Genomic DNA, 19,916 nt, shown 5'->3' with positions numbered 1-19,916 from the left:
CAAGAATTTGTCAGTGGCAGATTGTACAACTGTAGGAAATTGAGTTTTCAAATTGGAGAGTTAAGTATAATTGTGAGAAATGTAATGTGACATTACCATGTGATATAGCTTATGTTACTCTGATTTATAGATGTTCTTAGAGCGGAAAGCAATATATAGTTGTAGTTTCTGGAACAAAGCCTGCTGTGGTTGTGCAATCTGGCATTGTTTAATTCCCTTTCCTGCCTTGTGAAACTTTCTTCCTATCTCCACACTGTTACTAATAAAATAATAAGTCACAACTAGAATTTTTATTGAAAATTAGAAAGTTTCTGTCTTATAACTGATAAGCCAGATAAAACAAATCACCTGGATGAAGTCAAAGGGAAGTGACTGATCATCTTGCCCTCCACGGTATGGGCTTTGCGCGAAAGACACAGCAGTATAACTTGGTCAGTTAATTTTACAAAGCATGAGAACAGAGGTGTTGGCAGATACTGCCTGGATTGTGGTTACTGAAACTGGGAAGGGATATACTGTGCCTTTTGTCTTTTTTTTTTTTCGATACTGTACCTGCTGGCTAATAAGCTGGTATATGGCTTGAAGTATATTTTCTATTTTGCAAAGATATCTTGGAATTAAATGGAAATTATAATTTGGAAAGTCACTGATTAATGGTTTGTATAATCAGATACTGCTTGTGAGGTGCAGGTTTTTTGTATTTTAATACCACTTTTTGTTGTGTGGAAGTTATGAACAGAGAATGTTTTTGTCCTCTGCCTCCATCATTCCTTTTTTGCATCTAAAAAATTAAAAAGGTAGGATGAGGAGAGAAAAAAAAGACCTCTTATTACTTCAGTTATGAAATTAATTTTGAAGGACAGTCAGAGGACTGATGTAATGATGGTCTGCACATGAAGTAGTATCTAGAGTTGTTCTTCTGTTGTTCCCCCACAATGGAAGAAAGATACAGTTTGTTGTCTTAGCTAAATTTACGAATAAATACATGTATCAGCTTTCTAAAATAAGAAATTCTAAGTTGGGAAATAGATAGATACTTAGCATTAGGAAAAATATCACATTAATTTTTTTCTGTAATCTATCCTTTGGTGTTCCCTGAGATTTGATTCAGAACGACTGTGTTATCATGACTTTCATGGATTTTGTAGTAGTTGTAGGTTCTTCTGTGTGTTGATTTGTCATAGGAAGAGGAGGGCAAAAGGGCAGAAAAAAGCTGCAGTTTAACTGTCCACACTGTTGTGGTGTTGGTAGAATGAGAAGTGATAGATATTCCATTGCACAGTTGGTATTTTCTGGCTTTGTTTATCCATTTTTATTTACAGTGGAAGGTGATGGTTCCTTTTCTTTTGTCATTACTGCAAACACAGCACTTCGATAGTGGGAATGCATCTCTATCTCATTTTTTTCAGATTGCTTTCTACAATCATGTCATAAAAAGCAAAATTCTTGAAATACTTGAGATCTCGGTTTTTAACTGAAGATCTTGTAATTTCCTTAAGAATAGCCAAATGGATTTTTAAAGTGATGTAGTTTCAGTTAAAGCATTTGTAGGTAGGATGTAGGGGCTTTGGGATAAATACTACTTTTCCTCTGAATTAAAATCTATGTAATTCCTTCTGTTTGTATGACTGATGGAACATGTTTTAAATTTAGTCAAATGCAATTAATTATTATGGACGCATATTTTGTCATTCAAAATTGCACTTATTTACAACAGCTGTATGACTTATCTTAAATCTAGCAGAGCATGATAAATTGTGTTCCTCTGTTTTCTTTATGTATTTGCTTCTTTCAAAACAAATAAATAAATAAAAGCTTTATGGGCCAATTTCAGCCTTTCAGTAAATTGGAATGTAATTGTAGCATCTCCAGGAGGGACACTGGTTAATATTTGCTTTAAGCAATATCTTACAGTAGCTAACTTTCTGTAGAATGATACATAAACAGAATACTAGAGTGTCTGTCTCACTGCCATACGTAAGAAAGCATTTCTGTTTGCAATTTTTTTTAAAGAAAAACCTATTATTTACAAAGAAAAAACTTCATTGTATTTCTTAGGGAATTACTATGATGTGGTAAAGAATAATACTTTAACAGAGAAATGCTTTATTATTTTGAGAATTCAATTTCAGATACTATTTGTCCTTGCTTGCTTCTTTTGACTGCAATGTACGATTATTCTGTCTTACCAGATAACAGAACTGTTGTACAAGGATGAACGTTATTGCCTGACGCCTCCAGGACCAACTGGTAGAGTTTCAATTTCTATGATTGTAACTTATCCACAAATCCGTTCCTCTGTGTAATGATGGGTTTGAGGGATTACAACGGTAAACACTGATTGCTTCTTTTTGAAAGTGAAATTTGAAAACATGTTGGGTAAAATCCTGATTCAAATAATCAGAGCATATTTTTTGAGATCCAAGAGATCTTTTTTTTTGGAATTATAAATAAATCTTGCTGATAACAATTTATTTTTCTAAATTTATTGACCAAAAATAGATTTAGAATGAACACACTGTCAGTGCTTAAATACTTTTAAAAAGTGTACTCTTTCATCCTAGTTTTACTTTTAATAGCTATTCTGATTTTGTGAAGCACAATGGTATTTAACATCTGAAATCTACTTTGAAATAAGTATACTTTTTTTGTATAATTTGTTTTTAGCAAAATTTTTTTTTTTTCCTCTCCCTGTTAGGGCCAGAATGGCAAGGGGATATCAGGAAAGCAAACCTTTGAGAATACAGTAATTGATGCTCTTCATATTTTTAGTTCCAGGACTCCACGTCTTTTTACCCTTCAGTAGACTTAATACTATTTACTAAAATCTGTTAATCTTGATTTTCATTGGCTATTGGGCAACTTCTTCAGTAATAGGTGGTTGAATGGTTAAAATAATTTTTCTATTTTTATATTAATACTACAGTTCTTAATGTAGCTTGGTAATGGAATATAATGGGTAAAATGTACAGGATAAATATGCAAAGTGTTTAAAATATGTTTTTTGTTTCAAGCAATGACAAAATATTTATGGCAACTATTTGGGGTAGTGGCCGGAAAGGGGGGGAAGGCCTTGGGCAGTACCACTTCTGTCACACAGTAGCGGAAAAAATAGATTGAAGTAAGATTCTGTACTGAAAAGCTGTCACTAGGTCTGAAAATAATTAATATTCCTTTCACTCACCAGTTAGATATGTGCTCCCAAACCACATAATCTCTATGCCTCAGTGATCATTGTTGCCATTTCAGAGCCTCTCATCAGGGTGACATCTCACACCAAAATGATTTCTTATAAATTAATCTTGATAACATGACAGTCTCGGTAATTTTAGTGGAATGCTTTCTCTTGTTTTTTTCCACAGAAGCTGTTGGCTATTTTCTTTATCACTTGATTGACAGCATGAGTGACTCAGAGGTACAGGCCAAGGAGGAGCGTTTGAGACAATACTTCCATCAGCTGAAGAAGATGGTACCATTTCATTTTTTGCTACATAATGCCTGTCCTGCCTGACATGTATCTATTAGATTTGAAATTGCTGCTTTTAAGTACAACCAGACCACTTCTCAATAACATGCAAGAGCTGGAGACTTGAATTACGTCTGAGATAATTTCTGTTCGACAAATTTCAGTTTGGTTGTGTTTCAAAACTCATATAATTTTTTTTCCCCACCTCTTGGTACAGAATATAGTTATCCCTGCAACCCACTGCAGCGGCATTTGCAGACTGCTGGACTCCTCTCAAGTTCCTCAATTAATTAAGGTCTGTGGCTTTACAGCAATTACTTTCAAGCTAAAAAATGGAGTGTATGTACTCCATGAGTATATTCTCCTTTGCAAAATAAATATCGTTATGCAGTGATTATATGTAAGCCTTTTAGCCTTTCCATGATTTTTCACTGTTGAAGCTGTTTTCATTTCATATGTGAAAGTTTTTGAAGGATACATTTAATTACTGATTTTTTGAGTCGGTGTAATAATGCTGCAGAATACAGTTTTTTAACATTGCAGTTATGTAATTAACTGGAACATTTTTAGCATGATATGTTTACTTGGAGATTTTTGGGGGGGAATTAGTGATATCTTTTTCTTACTATGTTTTAGGATGCAAGGTTACTGTCTCATAGAAATTCCCTGTCTACGGATAGCGTTCCAGAAGTAAGTGAATTCATGGACAGCTATGCTTGTTCTTAGTACTAGTAACGTTTGGATATCGGGTTTAGATAAAGTGTCATCGCTGGCTTTGAGGTCATGGACATATATTAACATTATTTGAATCTACTATTTGAAGTTCAGAGGATACTTTCCATGGTAGGAGTAAAGGCTATCCGGATTTTCACACAGACCAGAGACTTGACCTTGGAGTTGGCTGAGGTTTTGTGCCTCGGTTTCCTTGTTTAGTAAATATTTTTTGAAAGTTCTAGTTAGTTAACAGTGGTGGTGTGAGACTTAATTCATGCTCGTAAATTACAGTGATCCACTTGAGTAGCAGGAACTGTATAAATCCATACTGCTTCTAATGGTGGAGTGTCAAGTCTTTACATCTCTGATCTGAGCAGAATGGAGATGGAAAAAGAAAAAGGATTCCCTACTTCCATGAACACAAAGAACTAAATATAAGAAAAAAAGTAATGTTGACCTTTGTAGATGTGCTACTTAAAGCTTTTTTTACTGTATTCACTCAAATCTTCAATTAGTATGTACTATTTAAACAGATAAAAGCACCTTAAATGATTAAAAAATTTCTTCCAGTATGAAAGATTATTTTGTCTGTCTTGTATTAAAGTGATCCGACAAGTTGTTTGGGGAAGGGTGTTTTTGCAGTTGACGTTCTTTCTGTTACCTCCATTTAGAGTGCTAAATCTGACGTGTCTGCTTTGGAGAAGAAACTGGAGAAGCAGAAAGCTGAAAACCAGCCTATTACAGATGTCTTGAAGCAACTCATACATGCTCTTTGTGAAGAAGAGGTATCTTAACCAATGCAGAGATAATTGGAAACGCATAGCTATATTTTTTTAAGTAACGTAAATGACTGTATTATGGAAAGACATAGTGAAGCAAAGACAAGTGCATTGCTTGAGGTTTCATGGTTTGATGCTTATAAATCAAACATAAGTGCAAAAAGCAATTAAATCAAAAGGTTAACTAATTTCAACAACACCTTGAATGGCATGTTTTGGGGTTGCTGAAGTTTGTTTACAATAATCTGCAAAGTGAATGATAGTAACAGCTGTGATAGGTTTATCATACATGCCAAATGTCCTTTCAAGCCATGGCTCCGGTCTCTTATATCTAGATTGTCAAGCAACTGATACATGCACTAGTCATTTGCAATTCAAATATTACTAGGTTGTTAATGCAGGGATTGAAATTCCATTTTCCTGCAGGAGGAAAGCTCTTCTGAGATAAAGGGTCTCTTGCCTTCATTCGGCAGGCGTCCAGCTGTAGTTTACATTCATTTAGTGTGTGTCTGTAATTTGTGGGGTATCACCACACTTTTATTCAGTTTCTTGTTCAGTATGATCCTGTCTATAAAGCTGTATATATAGGAACAGTAACAGTTGTGCAGGTGATAGCACAATATTCTCTGGTACAAAGAATACAGTTTAGAAAGTGATTCTCAGCTGTCTGTCTCTAAGATTTTGCATATGAAATAAGACTAGAAGCAAACACCATTGTAAGTTCACAGTGGTCAAGTATATGAATAGGAATGTGTAAAAAGAAATAAGCTTTCTATGGAATCGTTAAGTAGTTTCTTATTCTTTAGAAAGTAGTTTTGTTATGTGTTTGGCAGTGTACCATGTGAAAATTGCTATGAATTCCAAATAAATAAGAACTATTAGAATTTGGGTTAATCATATTACCGTGTCTCCCTGGATTAAAAAAAAATACTACATTAAAACATGGTAGAAATATAAACAGAAAGCAAGAACATTTAAAAACCTACTTTCAAGTTAATCTAAAAGGTGTTTTAGAAAAATATATTAATTTTTCCAAAATAACTATTACTCTTAAAATTTGCTAAAGCGTTACTGCACTGTGTATTCAAATGTGATCATCTACTGCTAAAAGCACTAAAGCAGTCATGTAACTGCACGCTGAACATATAAGAATCATAATGTCATATTGGCTTTTCCTCTAGTTCACATCTTTGCTTTGTTCCTTTTTTAGAATATGCAAAAAGCCCTTGAAGTGAAAGCCAAATATGAACCGGACATGGTTGTCGGTGGCTATGCAGCCTTAATAAATTTGTGCTGTCGACATGATAATGTAGAAGAGGCAATGAACCTGAAAGAAAAAGTGTAAGTACACCGGCAGTGAAACATGTCACAGAGATTTATGCTGATACACAGACCTTGTTGAATTAAGTAGGTTGAGTATTAACCCCCTCATCCATTTTTAATTAGTTTCCCCCACCAATGTATGTGCATTTAAAACCGTCAAGGGTGTAGTTTTTAGAAAGAAAATATTTGCTTTGTATAATTGACCATCAGAAGCAGCTACTTTGTATGGTCAGTGATTTTTTTTTTTATTAAAAAAAGACGAATTGCTGTGTACTATCTGTTTTGTTTATTTTAAACATACATAGTGTCTAAATTAAAGTTTGGCTTAATTTAAGGGGAAAAAAATAGGATTATATTAAAAGTACCCATTAGGAAGTACCTAAAATGTGTATAGAATATGCTGCACTTATATTGTCTTTAGCAGTGCTTCTGAGTGACGTTATTTTAGGACTGTCAACAAGCACTCTACTTGAAATTTTTATTTTTAGAGCTTTGTATCTTGGCTGTGAAAATTATCTCCCAGCTGAAACATGCTATGCATGACCTATCCCGGAGCAAAATCTTACAGATGATTTTTCTATTTGCCCCTTCCCTTTTCCCTTGAAAGCCTGCTTCTGGTCTGTTGCTACAGTGAATGTAGAACAAGTTGTGTTACTTTCCGGTTCTCTCTCACACGCATTCACAAAGTATTTGCTTTGATATTTACAGTAAGTTACCAGGCAGGTGCTTGTTACACTTTGCATATAATTTCAAACCCTGGCAATGATTGAGCTATGAATATAAAGAATTTTCCCCCTCTGCAAATAACGGTAGTGTATTGGTTTTTAGCTGTACTACCACTCGTACACAATCCCCATATTGAGCTTGCATGGAATAAAATTGAATTTTCTAGTGCAGCTTCACTGCAGTAGTGTGTATTTACTGATCTACCTCAAGTGTAGCATAATATTGCTAAGAAATGACTCTTAGAGTTGTTACAAAAAGAAACACAAGAGAAGGGGTTAATTTTAAAACTTCCAGAAAAAACGAGAAAATAAATACTTACAGCAACTTCAAAATAGTAGCTTTTAACTTGTTGCTGTAGGCAAAGTTTCACATTCTTTATCTAAAAGAGTATAGCCCTGCCCCAGTCACATGGACTGAGTTTTCTTCCCAGGCTTCTGGGAAATACTTTGTTATGAAATAACTACTAAGTATTTAATTAAGCTATTTGGCTTTTGAAAGTATAACTTTTGGGATTTGGGGGTGGGAATATGTGTGGATACTATTTTTTAAATCGCAAGTCTATCACGTTTTTCCTTGAATACTTACTATAAGTTTTAGCCCTCAATGCTGTTTGTTGCTATGTAATTTTAAAAATAAAGATTTAAGCAGAATCCATAAAACGTGAACTTCTGTTGATACAATTCTTAATGTTTTAATTGCTAGCTTCCCTAGGAATTCACCTGTTGCTCTTGACACTGGAAAGTATGTAGCACTGGTAGAAGTCTTAGCAAAGCATGGGAGAGTAGAAGGTAATCCATTTGCTTTCATTGTGTGTTTCTGCTATATAATAAAGGTATCTTGCCTCAAGAATAAAAATGTGAGTTGATATTAATGGTATATCATGTCCTGAAAAGTGCTTGAACATTTTGCATACAAATTTGCATGTGAATTCAACCAGAGATGCTTGGACAGTGCAGGCCATTAGTTTTAATGGATTGGCAAGCTTGTCATTTACATTTGCACAGCTCAGTGCTTTTTGCATTTCTGCAGCTAGTTTTTATTAGCATTGCTGTTTGGATTGAGTTTGAAGATCATGACTTATGGCACAAATTGCGTATGTGCCTAGACTAATGGCTTTGTTTTTGCTTAAGAAGGTCTGAAGGCTGAACATAAAACCTATAAACATAACCTTCTCATAAGAGCCAAGTACTGCAAAAAAGTCATTTAACTTTTTATAAAGTATATATTTTTCTGTTAGTTTTCTTATGTATTTGTTATTGAATTTTAGAGTCAAATCTGTCAAACTGCCTGGAAATTTTGTCCTTTAATGAGTTCTGCAAACTGCCTGTTTTGTATTTCTAGATGTTTGCATTAAGCTGTTAGCTCTTTAATTTCTGTAATTTAGTCTAATATAATTCTGTAGTTTACATTATTTGGTTGATCTTAAAAAGATCTCCAGACTGTCATAAACTTCAAAAGATGATTCTGAATATTAAGTTCTATGATTTTGTAGAATACTGAACCATAGAAGTGTAGTTGAAGCCTAAGCACAAAATGTTACGATTTTATAGAAAACACTGTACAAAAAAAGTAAAAAGCTAATGTCATTTTTGTCTTGTAAGATCTTTCTTTGAAATTTGTCTTGGCCTCTTATGCATCTTATTGTTAGAAAAATAAAATACAAAACTGGTGTTTTCCAAATCATAATAAATCGGATCATGACCACCTCTACACTAAAGCAGTTTGAAAAGATTAGCTTGCTTTTAAGAACATAAATGTCCCTCAGAAAATAAAGCAATTCATAAATGTAGCCAAATGTAAAGTGGTCAAAACATTCTCTCTATGCAATAATTAAGAACATTATAAAAATGCACTTATTCCATATACCAAAATGTTTGTTTCTGCCTTACTAATGAAGCTTAATGAACCTAATGTTTTAACATGCAGTCTGTTAGAAAGCTTTCATTGGCTCTCCTTGGCTAATTAGTATCGACACAGCAAACAAGCCCTATCGGTATCAGACCATTAGTCTGGCTGTATATACAGTGTAAACATATCTTTATTATCTGGCCTCGTGACAAGCCATCTGCTGAAGAAACAATGGAGTGATTTAGCAGATGTTAGCATTGAACGATAAAAGCATCCATTTAGTAGAATCTTGCAGCTATAGGGCAGACTATACAGGGTTATGTGGTGCAGAGTGGGCACACAGTTCCTATCTATAATTTGTAGTCAAAGTTGCAGCAAAATGATAAAACCATGCTATTGTGGATTTATAATTGTAGTCTCGTTTAGAAATGCAAGTAGTAATTAACTTGAAATCGGCATTATACGCCAGAATTTACATTCCTGCTGGGTTTGAAATGCTGTTTTAATAGCAGTTTGTTTTCCCTACATGAAATTACCTAAGGGTCTTTTGTGTTGTTTCATTGTAGATGCTATTAACATTCTAACGGAGATGAAAGAGAAGGATGTTCCTATCTCAGACAGAACAGTTGCATCTTTTTTCCGCATCCTTAATGCTGCTGCCATACGAGGTGAAGTTGAAACAGTGAATCGATTACATGAGACCATTGTGAACCTGGGGGTGGCGGAAACTGCTGTCCTTCATTCCCCTCTGATTACAGTTCACCTTGAAAAGTAAGCGATGTTTAGGATTTAGATGAAACAAGTTATGATATGATATTTGTGTTATATGACCTGTATATGCTATACACAGCTGCACACTCATGTTTAGAAGTGTTCATGCATATAAACAAGCACACATGCCCGCACATATATGTAAGTGATCTAAGAATAGTAATGAATACGTTTCCTTAAGTTAGATAAGTGTTTTTATCAGCTATATGTCATGTCACAGTCTCCGCTTTATGGACACATCAGAGATGAAGTGGCTATATATTGAAATATGCTTATGAATTAATTGGTTCTGAAGTCTGTTTGACAAGATAGCTATTCAGAGCATGATAGGCATATTCTTAGCTTTTGTGGTTAAGTAGTGTGTGTTTTCCCATCAAAAGAGCATTAGTTTGCTGTGAGATCCGATACATCTCAGGTGAGTTGAAGGGTGGTTGTTGAACACTGATATATTTTAATTCAGATAATTCAAATAATTTGATGTTCTTGCCAATAGACTGCTTTGTTGCTGAATGTGGAATTCAATGAAAGTGCTGTCTGGTTTGTCTATTTTGTTCTCTCCCCTAGTAGTTTTAATAGAGAAAAGGAAGCCCATGCATTCATTTGGCAGGAAGTGTCAGTATTTCCACATGTCATGTTCCTTTGCATAGATTTTCATTTTGAGATGTAGGATGTTTGAGTTAATGTACATAGAAATTATATAACAGTTTCTTATTAAAATTGATTCGAGAGTCCCTTTTCACTTCCTGTACCATATGCGTAATCTTTTCATTTTTTTCTTATGTTTTTGATGTAGTTGCTGGATTTTGATCACTTGCAGCTAGAGTGATTGATCCATTCTGTGCAGTTTGGTTCATGTATATGAAATGTTCTTGTCTTGCATATAATAACTATGAAATAAGTGGATTTTTTGTAGTGTTGTGTAAGTCAGCCTCAAAGATGGATATGAATGTTAACAGGTAGAAGTAGGCAATCTGGGAATGCAAGGTCTGTATGATGTTTTCTGTATTCAAAATTCTTGTCAAAAAGATGCAGCCCTTGGTAGATGCATGTAGATTATCTTCTAAAACTAGTATATTAGTATAGTGATCAACATTAAGGATACAGGTTACATCTTTTCAGTCAGCAGCATTGCCTTGGTTATATCACAAGGCAAGATGGATGTTTATGAAGGTAATTTAACTGCAATCATATGTAACTAATGTGTCAGAAAAATATCCAATACGCTTTGCAGTGTGCGGTAAGAACAGCTGCATTTTATGTAATTGCTTTATGCACGTTGACATGCAAGCTGTACATGGTGCTACTTGGGTTCTTATCAGAAGTAGGTTATGATGATGTAAATAAAGATGTAATCGTGTGGATGCAAAGGGGGACAGTAAAGACTGTTTTTTAGTTTAGTTTGATTCCACAGTCCTTTGGGTTCTCATGTGTGGTAAAACTTCCTAGAAGTTATTCTTTTTAATAAAGGGACTCTTGATGAGAGTACATTTTTGAAGGAGAAACTAATTCCATACTGCGAAACTGTATGTCTACAAGTCATTGATGCTGACCTGTATGACTCTTAATACATTTCATATATATAATTACAATACAAAGTAAGCTAATTTCATGTATTTTTTTGCCCCCTTATGGGTGGATAGACTTGTTTCCTCTCTAGTGTCAAAGAGAAAAGAAGGGGGAAGCTCCTTCTTCCGGATAACTTGCTTAGGAGGAATAATTGAATTTCACTGATATTTTTTTTTTGTCTTGGAGATAAGAGTTTTTAAAGTTATGATGGACTTGACGTAAGCGTTAGTAATTTCTTGCAGCAGTGGTGCTTACTGTTTGCCATACTGCAACTCAAGTATCATGCTAAAATGCTGATATTTAGCTGCAGGTCATCAGCATGCCTCTGAAATTCTCTGGGATGTTTTTTTAATGCTCCACAGCAGCAGTTGTGCTAGTGTTTTGTGTTCTTAATTGATTTCAAACTTCGTAATTGTTTGTAAAGGAATCTGTGATTTGCTTTTGAATATTTCAGCAATTGTACATGTAAAATGTTTGCGTCTACTCCTTCCTTCTGTACCCAGTCCTGAATATTCTGATCCCAATCCTGACTGCTCTGAAATTCTTGTTAATTCCCAGTGAATGTTAAAAGTGACAGTTTGCAGCAGAGCATGGAAAAGAAGAATTGTTGATGATGCACAGTATAACTTGACAAAAGCTAACAAAATCTAATATTCGCGTAGCATGGACATTTGCCTTTAGTAATGTGAGAAGTATTTAGCTAAAGTAACTAGAAAGAGAACTCATGCTATCATGGAAACCACCCTCCTGCTTTTAATTGTATGGTTCTTATTTATGACCCTGACCAGTTTCTCAAGATGGTGAAATCACATTAAAAATTGACATGGTCCATATGGGGAATCTTGTTCTGTCGTCCAAGATGATAAATCTGCCTTAGTTTCCAAAACCTGCAAAGGTGTGAAGAGCTTGTACTTTTTTAAAACACGTTTTACATTTGAACTGGTTCTTCCAGCTGATAATAATTGGAAAAGGTTGTGTTCCCTAGACCCTATAAAATTTCTTACTATTTTAAGGAATGTAATTTCGGCTTTTACCTTCTCTACCAACTGTCAGGAGAGAACTATTTGAACACGAGCCGTTTCACAAAACTGAAGAGATTTGTGAAGCTAACCTGCTCCTGTGCTATCTGGTATTTTGAAAATACCTATTTGCAGGATGATAAATTAACTACTGATTGATTTTTTTTTATTTTTTTTTCTTTTTGTCTTCCAAGAAAACTACACAAGCCAAGTTTTGTAGAACCCAAAATAGGAATACATATATTAAAAAAACTTGTTGTGGTTCCTGTCTTTTCATTGATATAAGTTTGTTTGTGCTGTCCTTAAATAATATTGCCTGTGAGAAAACAAGGAAAGTGCAATATATTCAGGTTGGAAATTTACTAATTACCCATCTCAGAAGTGCTCTTAGCCAGAGGAAAGTATGAAGATATTATGTTACAGACTGCATGAACAAAATATTTTGCAGTGTTAAGTCAGTGAATGCAAATGGTTAATAGCTGTATTTTACATGAGCAAAAGGCTACAGCTGGAGTGTGATTCTTTAAAAAAATGGTCATTGTATTTTAATACAGTGTTGTCTGGTAAAGCATTGTGTGCTAGTTTGTGATTAATCTTGCATAAACCCATTTTGCTTCGTTTCTCATGTAGTCGACACAGCGTGAATCCAGTACCTCAACATTTTTTCTTCTGTTGTTATCCTGGGGTTAAATTCACCTGTGATCTTGTTTTGAGAAGATTCTGCAGTGCATACAAGTTAATTGACTTTTAAACTTGTAAAAAAAGACATATTTTTAAATTAGGTGATTTTTTTTTTTAGTGGGGGAAATGTATCTTTGGTGGGGAGAAGGTTTTTTTCTAATTTTTAGCGGCTTTATTTCAAATATTTGCATTAAACCTCTTTACGTGTTGCAATGAAATTAGGGATGTTTGGCTCTCTTACTCCATTATTGCAATTAGGAATTTAGCATCATCAGTGCCAAAGGACAAAAGTGTCTCATTTGCCCTGTGGGGACAGGACAGTGATAAGATGATTTTTCGTCAAGGATCATTGGGTCGTAATTAAGTTACATTCATGGCTATTGCTTTTTGAAGGATGATTGGTAAATGACAGGCTTCATGTGCTTTGTACGGACAGTGTTCACTAGGGTTTTTTCTCCCTCTGTCAGAAAATCCTGTTGAGTCTGATAATGTAAATGTGGCATTTTATTCTGAACAAAAGAGCAGGGAAATGAGCTATCTTGTCTAATCATTCAGTTGTTTAACACCGACTTCCAGTTTAGACTCAATTGGCTGGAAAGCACTTGACATGTGAAGTTAGTGCTGTTCGGAACGCATGTTTGAGTAAATTTTAAAGTAAGTGACAGCTAAATTGTACCTAGGGAAATTACAAAGCCTTCAACACAGTTAATTTTTTGGGGAGGATTAGTTGTAATTGCAACACCAGTCTCCTTGAAGATTCCTTAGTATAGCAAATGAACAGAAAAAACATTTAGCTCTTTCAAGAGCCTGTTCTCTTTTAACAGAATAATTTTTCTAAAGCCGATTGTACCTTGCTGAATTGACTTCCCTCTACACTAACATCTGCTTCAGATTTGTAGAGAGGGATTTGTTTTACCAGTCTACCCTCCACCCCCACCCAAGAGAGTCCCTTTTTTCTTTCTACCTCTCTAGTGATTTCAGGTTTGAGAGCTTTTCAATCAGTAAACCCCTTAGGTAAATTGCCACTTCAGTAAAGCTTTATGCATAATGTTGCAGCACTTCATTCCAATTAAAATCAATATTTGGAGTCTTATTTTTATCAGGCAGACTCTCTGCTTGGGAAAGTTGTTTATTACAAGTAAAAGGGTTAGATGTAGTGCTACATTCTTTAAGCAAGAGGGGAGTGGCTTGTTGAAATTGAAGGGGGTTGTTATATCCATCCACCTTATAGCCAGTCCTGCCACAGTGTGTTTTGCAAGTGCTCAGACGTATGAGTAATTTTGTCTCTTCACATGGCTTTGTGAGTGAAACTGCCCACATGAATATTTTGAAGATTGTCCCCATAGTGTCTTGGACTCCATTGACATCCTAAACAGAAATCAGATGAATCAAAAAACGTAAGATATCTTGACCCTAGCGTCAATTCAGTTGAAAAATAATGCCAAAGTAAGAGTCTTGTGGGATTATATAAGGGCCAAGTATAATACAGTGATAATTGAGGCTCCTTCTGTCATTCAAAAATAATAGTAGATCTTCTTTTTTAAAAGAACAAGTTTCAGTGAGAGGGAAAAATGCGCCTAATCTGTAAGTGGAACGGTGTTAGACCTGGGCAGATGATATTTGAGTGTGACTTAAAGCTATATAGTATCTGGCCCAATCAAACTGAAGCATGGATCATCTGTGTGCACCTTTTAAATACTATTTTGTCCAGACTGATACTGAAAATCGGATTTTTCCAACATGCCTATGAGTATATGGTCTTTCTTTCCTTTTTTTTTCAATTCATCCTGTTATTAAATTAAAAAGTAATTTTGGACCAGGCTTTGAGTGTGGTAGTGTAGCAATTATCCTTTGGAAAGAGAAAATGGTGTTTGACAGACAGAAGTTCATATAGATAGATTGCCAAATATTTTCAAATGTACAACTGTTCATTAACTTAAAATCCTTATGTCTAAATAGCATTTTCTTAAAATGTGGAGGACCTTTTTTATGCAGTTCTTTTTTCAAGTTAGTGAGTCGTAACACGAAAAGCATTAAAGTGTTACCTATACTCGAAATCTGAAGCCTTCAGTAAGTTCCTTATTTTTATTGGGCTTTTCTAACAAGATTATAAAAAATGCTTACAAAATTAGTTGCTGCTGCTAGTTTGGAATTAATTGCAATTTGTAGCAATTAAGAAGTACTGCAGGTTGTTGAATAAGTCCTGTTAGCTCAAGTGCAAGCATAAGCTTGATGTTTTATCTTTGCAGTAGTGTAGTACAAATAATTTTCTTTGTGGAGGCTGAGCTTTTATACCTTTTATTGTTTTCTAGCTAGTTGTTGCCAGTTTTAATATTTATCTGTTTTATAAATGCCTTCTCTAGTAAACTGTGGGTGACTGGTTGGTTGCTTGAATACAGCAGAACAAATATATCAGATTTTGATAGATTCAAAACAAATGTCTGGTACATTAGTGCATAAGATACTGACCTCGTTAAATACAGACTTATTCGGATGCCTTTGAGCAGTAAGCACCAGAATATTTCAGTTTTTGTCGTCTCAGTTCTTTGCTGATTTTTTTCCCAGCGTATACAGTATTAATGCTTTCAAAAGTGTTCATTTAGAGACTAGAAAACTCTGTGTTCCTGTTTGAATGACGTTCCAATTATTCATTCATTTATTGATAGCTTTGACCTAAAAACAGTCACTTTAATCCTTTAGGAATACAGCCAAGACAATACTATAGTTGTTTGAGCATCAATCTGAAAAGCTAGATTTATCACTGAAAACTTCAATTTGAATGTATAAATGCTGTTGTGCCTCCTTATAAATTGAGTAGTTTTCTGTAAAACTGGTTTGGTTTTTTTTTTAGATGTTAACTGAACTTGCATCTAAAGCAGGAGAAAAATACTGATTATATAAAGCTTTATATCTGTCTATGGTAACTACCATAGTATTTCTCTTTTATGACAGTAATCTAGCCTGCAACATCTACTTGCAGTTTTGAAATTAACCTGTAATTTAGTCTTCACCCCAAATGACAAAAATTCAAATGACTCCATGGGGTGCCAGAAGATGCACTGTAAACAGGGCTCAGTAAGGGGGATAAGGTAGAAATCCATCATCTTAGGTTGATTTTCAGAATGCCAGTATTACTGAACAAAATTAATTCTTCTTCTTTATTTTACTTTTAAAATTTTTAAAATATTATCTTAGATGAAGATACTATATAATAATCTAGACAGCTCATTCTTTGAGAAAGCGAAATTTGTGCTGCACAAGAAATGCACTGTGAGGCAAGGACATCTGAATTTGGCTTGTTTTAACAGTAATATCTTAATTTGTTAAGGTTTAGTTGATCAATAATGAAATTGCTTCAAGAATGCAAAATTGTTATTTCAAGTTAGTCGTATTATGGCCTTGAGCTGCTGATGCGTAGTGTGGGTTTTGGTTTTATTTATTTTCACCCCACCCCCCTTTCTTACTGGACCCTTTATTTAGTAAGCCTTTTGAAGTCTAAAATGCAATCTTTTTGATGGTTTGGCTACTTACTACATCTTGTGTTAGTCATTTTTGTTTCAAGTTCAGTTTAAACCCTCCACTTCCAAGAATAACTTCACGTACTGTTTTAGCAGTGTTTCGGTGGTGGTGCTCTGGTTTTGGTTTGTGGTTTGTTGGTTTTTTTTTTAGGTTGGGCTATAATCCTTTGAAAAAAGGTCTACAGCAGATGATTTAGTTCTGTTAATTGTACAGTGTAGCATGTTGGTTTTTATTTGCTGTTATTTTAAGTTCCTTATCTGATTGTTTTTGTGGCTTTTTAGATTTGCATTTTAGCTGTGTATACTTCTGAAGGCGTTAATACTGCATACACAGGGGAAAAAGTCAGCAAAAGGACTGAGATAGCAATGGGAATATCACACTTGTTACTAGTACTTACTGCTGAAAGGCTTCTGAATAAGTGCGTTTAGAAGAGTCAGCATCTTCGGCACTAGTTTACTAGTGCCATAGTTGTGTATTAGTGCCATGGCTCTACGTGACATGGATAGGTTAGCGTAAAATACATTTTGTTACCTTAATAAATAGTTGAATTAATTGCAAAGAAAAAGAAAAATCACATTTTTATTGCTGAAAATATACGTTGGATTCTGATCTTCACATAGAATGGAAAAATGCTAGCCTTGGAATTCTGATGAAATGGAAATCAACAGCTGATTTATAGCTTGTCTGTTAAGTGTAAAACAAGTATAAAGCAATCTAAAGAGCTGTAGTTAACTTGGTTAACTCTGGAGATGTACACTGAAATAAAAATGTTGTGGAAAAACTTTAAAGAGCTTAAAAATTGAAAATGTGTAAACAGACGTTTGGATGTAATACAGTGTGTGCAGTAATACTTATTAATAAGAAAAATAGAACCCTTAAATACAAACTGAAATTTCAGTGGAATTGGGGTCTATTGCAATAGTACATAGCAGAACTTAAGAGTTTTACTTCAAAAATTAGATGCATCCAACGATGAAGAATGTTCACACGTTTGGTTAATTTGTAGTGAACAGTGGTCATGCAATCAAAAATTATACAGCCAACGAGTTTAAGCATAGATCTGTAGTTATGTTTTCATGTCTGTGGCTGTCAAGCGTACTTGGTATTTGTTTGTAGGAAAACTTTACCTGTTATTTAAAAAAAGCTGTAGCATATTGGATGAGTTTTCCTTGAAATTTTCAAGACTAAAGTAGATTCAACATGCACTGCTCCTGCTTGGAATGTTTGATTGTTTTTATTCTTGTTGTGTTTCATTCCACAAGGGATGACATGCCTGCAGCTCTGGAAGCTTTAATCAGCTGTTATAAGAAGTACGGTAAAATTCTTCAGCTTCATAACATCTACTGTAAACTGATAGAAAAAGGAGATGCTGATCTTCTGCAAAAAGGTTAGTTGCACATGGTCAAATGCCGTCTGGTTATATGGAGTGTTTTCTGGAGGCATTTTTCCCATGGTTTGTATATAATTTGTTTCAACTGAAAGAAAAAAGATTGTGTCTGTATGTGTAACTTTAAAGCACTTAAATGATGCCTACCTTCTTCAGATTGAAATGTTCATTTTAGATGTAGAAGAATGCTAATATTTGGATAATAAAGCCTCAAGCTCTAAAAGATTACTCCTAATATGTATGTTGTTATTAAGAAACACCTTAAGAGTAATGCAACACAAAGATAAAACAACGCATCTGTTCTTCAAATAGTTGTGCAGTTAAGAAATCCTGTATCCACACTCTCTACCAGCAGAGCATGGCGATATGTAGTGTGTCTATTTTGTTTAATGTAATTAAAAATATAGAGTGGATAAACAGAAAAACATTTTAAATATGCTCAAACGCAAAACTACAACAAATTTGTTATTAGGTTGTAATCATTCCATATGTTTCAAAATTTATTTCTCTATAGCTTATTCTTGGAGTTTTGTGATGCTTGGAAAATACTAGCATTAAGAATCTGATGTATATGTTAAAATGTTTCAATATATTTAGTAAATTAATGAATTTTATTCTGCCTTTAGTTTCAGATTTTATAAGCAGAGAATACGGTGACATGATGGCTCTTTATGATCTCTTCTTTGCCTTCTTGCAAACAGGAAAATACAAAGAGGCTAGGAAGGTCGTTGAGGTGGGTTTTTAACTATAACACTCTAATAGTGCAGCTATTTAGGCTCTTAATTAGAAATATTTAAAGTTTTTAACCTTTAATTAGACTTGTTCTGATTCACGTTAATAGAATTCAATCCCAATAATAAAAACTGGACCAGCTTTATTTTGTATAATTACAGTTCAGAAGAGAGAGAGTCTTGTTGTATATTGAAATTGTTTCCTCACTTCTTCAAATTCACTGTTATATATCAAAATGATATTTGCATATTAAATATCGGATTGTGGAACAATTAAATTAAACTGGCATTCCTGGGTGTAAAGTTGCTAATCCTCTTTCCGAAGGAATTCTTTGTTCTTAAAAGCACTGGAATTTAATTTGCTGCAGACCATGCTCAGATTTATTTGTAATGCTTGTCTACAAGTTAATCAGCCAAACAAGCGCTGTCTGCTACTGTTTGGCATTTAATTTCGCATTTCTTCTCTCTCTCTCTTTTCAGGATAGTAAGCAGCTTATAGGAAGTGGTAGGTGACAAACTTGGTCTATTTAGGATTAGTATATTTTATCTAGACTTGATTGAAATTGTGCTTACTGAAATTGATAAGTCAAAGGGGCAGCTGCAGAGTCTGCCCAGATTGTGATTATTTTTCTTCTTAACACAGTTCTGTGTTTTCAAAATGCTGCATAAGTTTTGCAGTTAATGTGTGGGAGGAGGCATCTTGCAGAAAAAGTAATACTTTGTCCTCATCGTTTTTGAGTTGGGTACATACCCAGCTCTAACATAGTTTTTGAGGTATTTTCCTTCCTAAGACCAAGTATGCTTTTTCCCTGATTCCTCCTACAATATTTGAAATACCGATTATCCTTAGTTGAATTATCTAATAGAATTCTTGCATTTCAAAAATCTTAACTGAAGATCTGCTTGTTTGTCTGTGGAGGAACAATACTATCCTGCTGTGGGTTGCGTGGAAATTGCTAAGCACGGTGTTGAAGATTCATATTTTCATTTTCAGAGGGGTTTTTGGAGCTCAGTCTTATAATATAGAAGAATAGTATTATCAGTATCTGACAGAAGTATCTGACAGTAGTTCAGTTTTTCTTTAGCAATTAAAGCATATAGGAGGTAAAAGGATGAAATCTGAGAATTGAAAGTAAAATTAAAGCTACATGAATAAAACTGGTGTACTGGCTCTGATTTAGCAGCTGTTTCTTTGATACTGGCATTTGATTTCTCAAAGCTTGTATTGGTGGCTACAGTTCAGCAGACATGAGTAGGATATTAAGTGAATTATGAAATTGTTGGGGTTTTGAAACTTTTCATTTTCTTCATATTTGTCATTACCTCTGCAAATACTCAATATTATGTGATTGATCATAAATTATTAGTAACCACAAACAGACATTT

The 19,916-nt window shown here is 34.4% G+C and overlaps 1 protein-coding gene across 1 annotated transcript in view; it reads left to right on the top strand.

The window, feature by feature from the left end:
* The window catches only part of LRPPRC (leucine rich pentatricopeptide repeat containing), a 92,293-nt gene that overhangs the window by 31,865 nt on the left and 40,512 nt on the right, over positions 1 to 19,916 (top strand). Inside the window, exons 16-25 of the mRNA XM_054062893.1 lie at positions 2,193 to 2,250; positions 3,363 to 3,469; positions 3,684 to 3,761; positions 4,103 to 4,156; positions 4,852 to 4,965; positions 6,170 to 6,300; positions 7,711 to 7,796; positions 9,423 to 9,627; positions 17,675 to 17,799; positions 18,426 to 18,532. Coding sequence (XP_053918868.1) covers positions 2,193 to 2,250; positions 3,363 to 3,469; positions 3,684 to 3,761; positions 4,103 to 4,156; positions 4,852 to 4,965; positions 6,170 to 6,300; positions 7,711 to 7,796; positions 9,423 to 9,627; positions 17,675 to 17,799; positions 18,426 to 18,532 — 1,065 coding nt within the window. The remainder of the gene's footprint in view (positions 1 to 2,192; positions 2,251 to 3,362; positions 3,470 to 3,683; positions 3,762 to 4,102; positions 4,157 to 4,851; positions 4,966 to 6,169; positions 6,301 to 7,710; positions 7,797 to 9,422; positions 9,628 to 17,674; positions 17,800 to 18,425; positions 18,533 to 19,916) is intronic.

Source organism: Cuculus canorus, chromosome 3, assembly GCF_017976375.1.
Source record: "Cuculus canorus isolate bCucCan1 chromosome 3, bCucCan1.pri, whole genome shotgun sequence".
Taxonomy (NCBI): Eukaryota; Metazoa; Chordata; class Aves; order Cuculiformes; family Cuculidae; genus Cuculus; species Cuculus canorus.
Note: the sequence above shows the minus strand (reverse complement) of the source record. Positions and strands in the feature narration are given on the sequence as shown.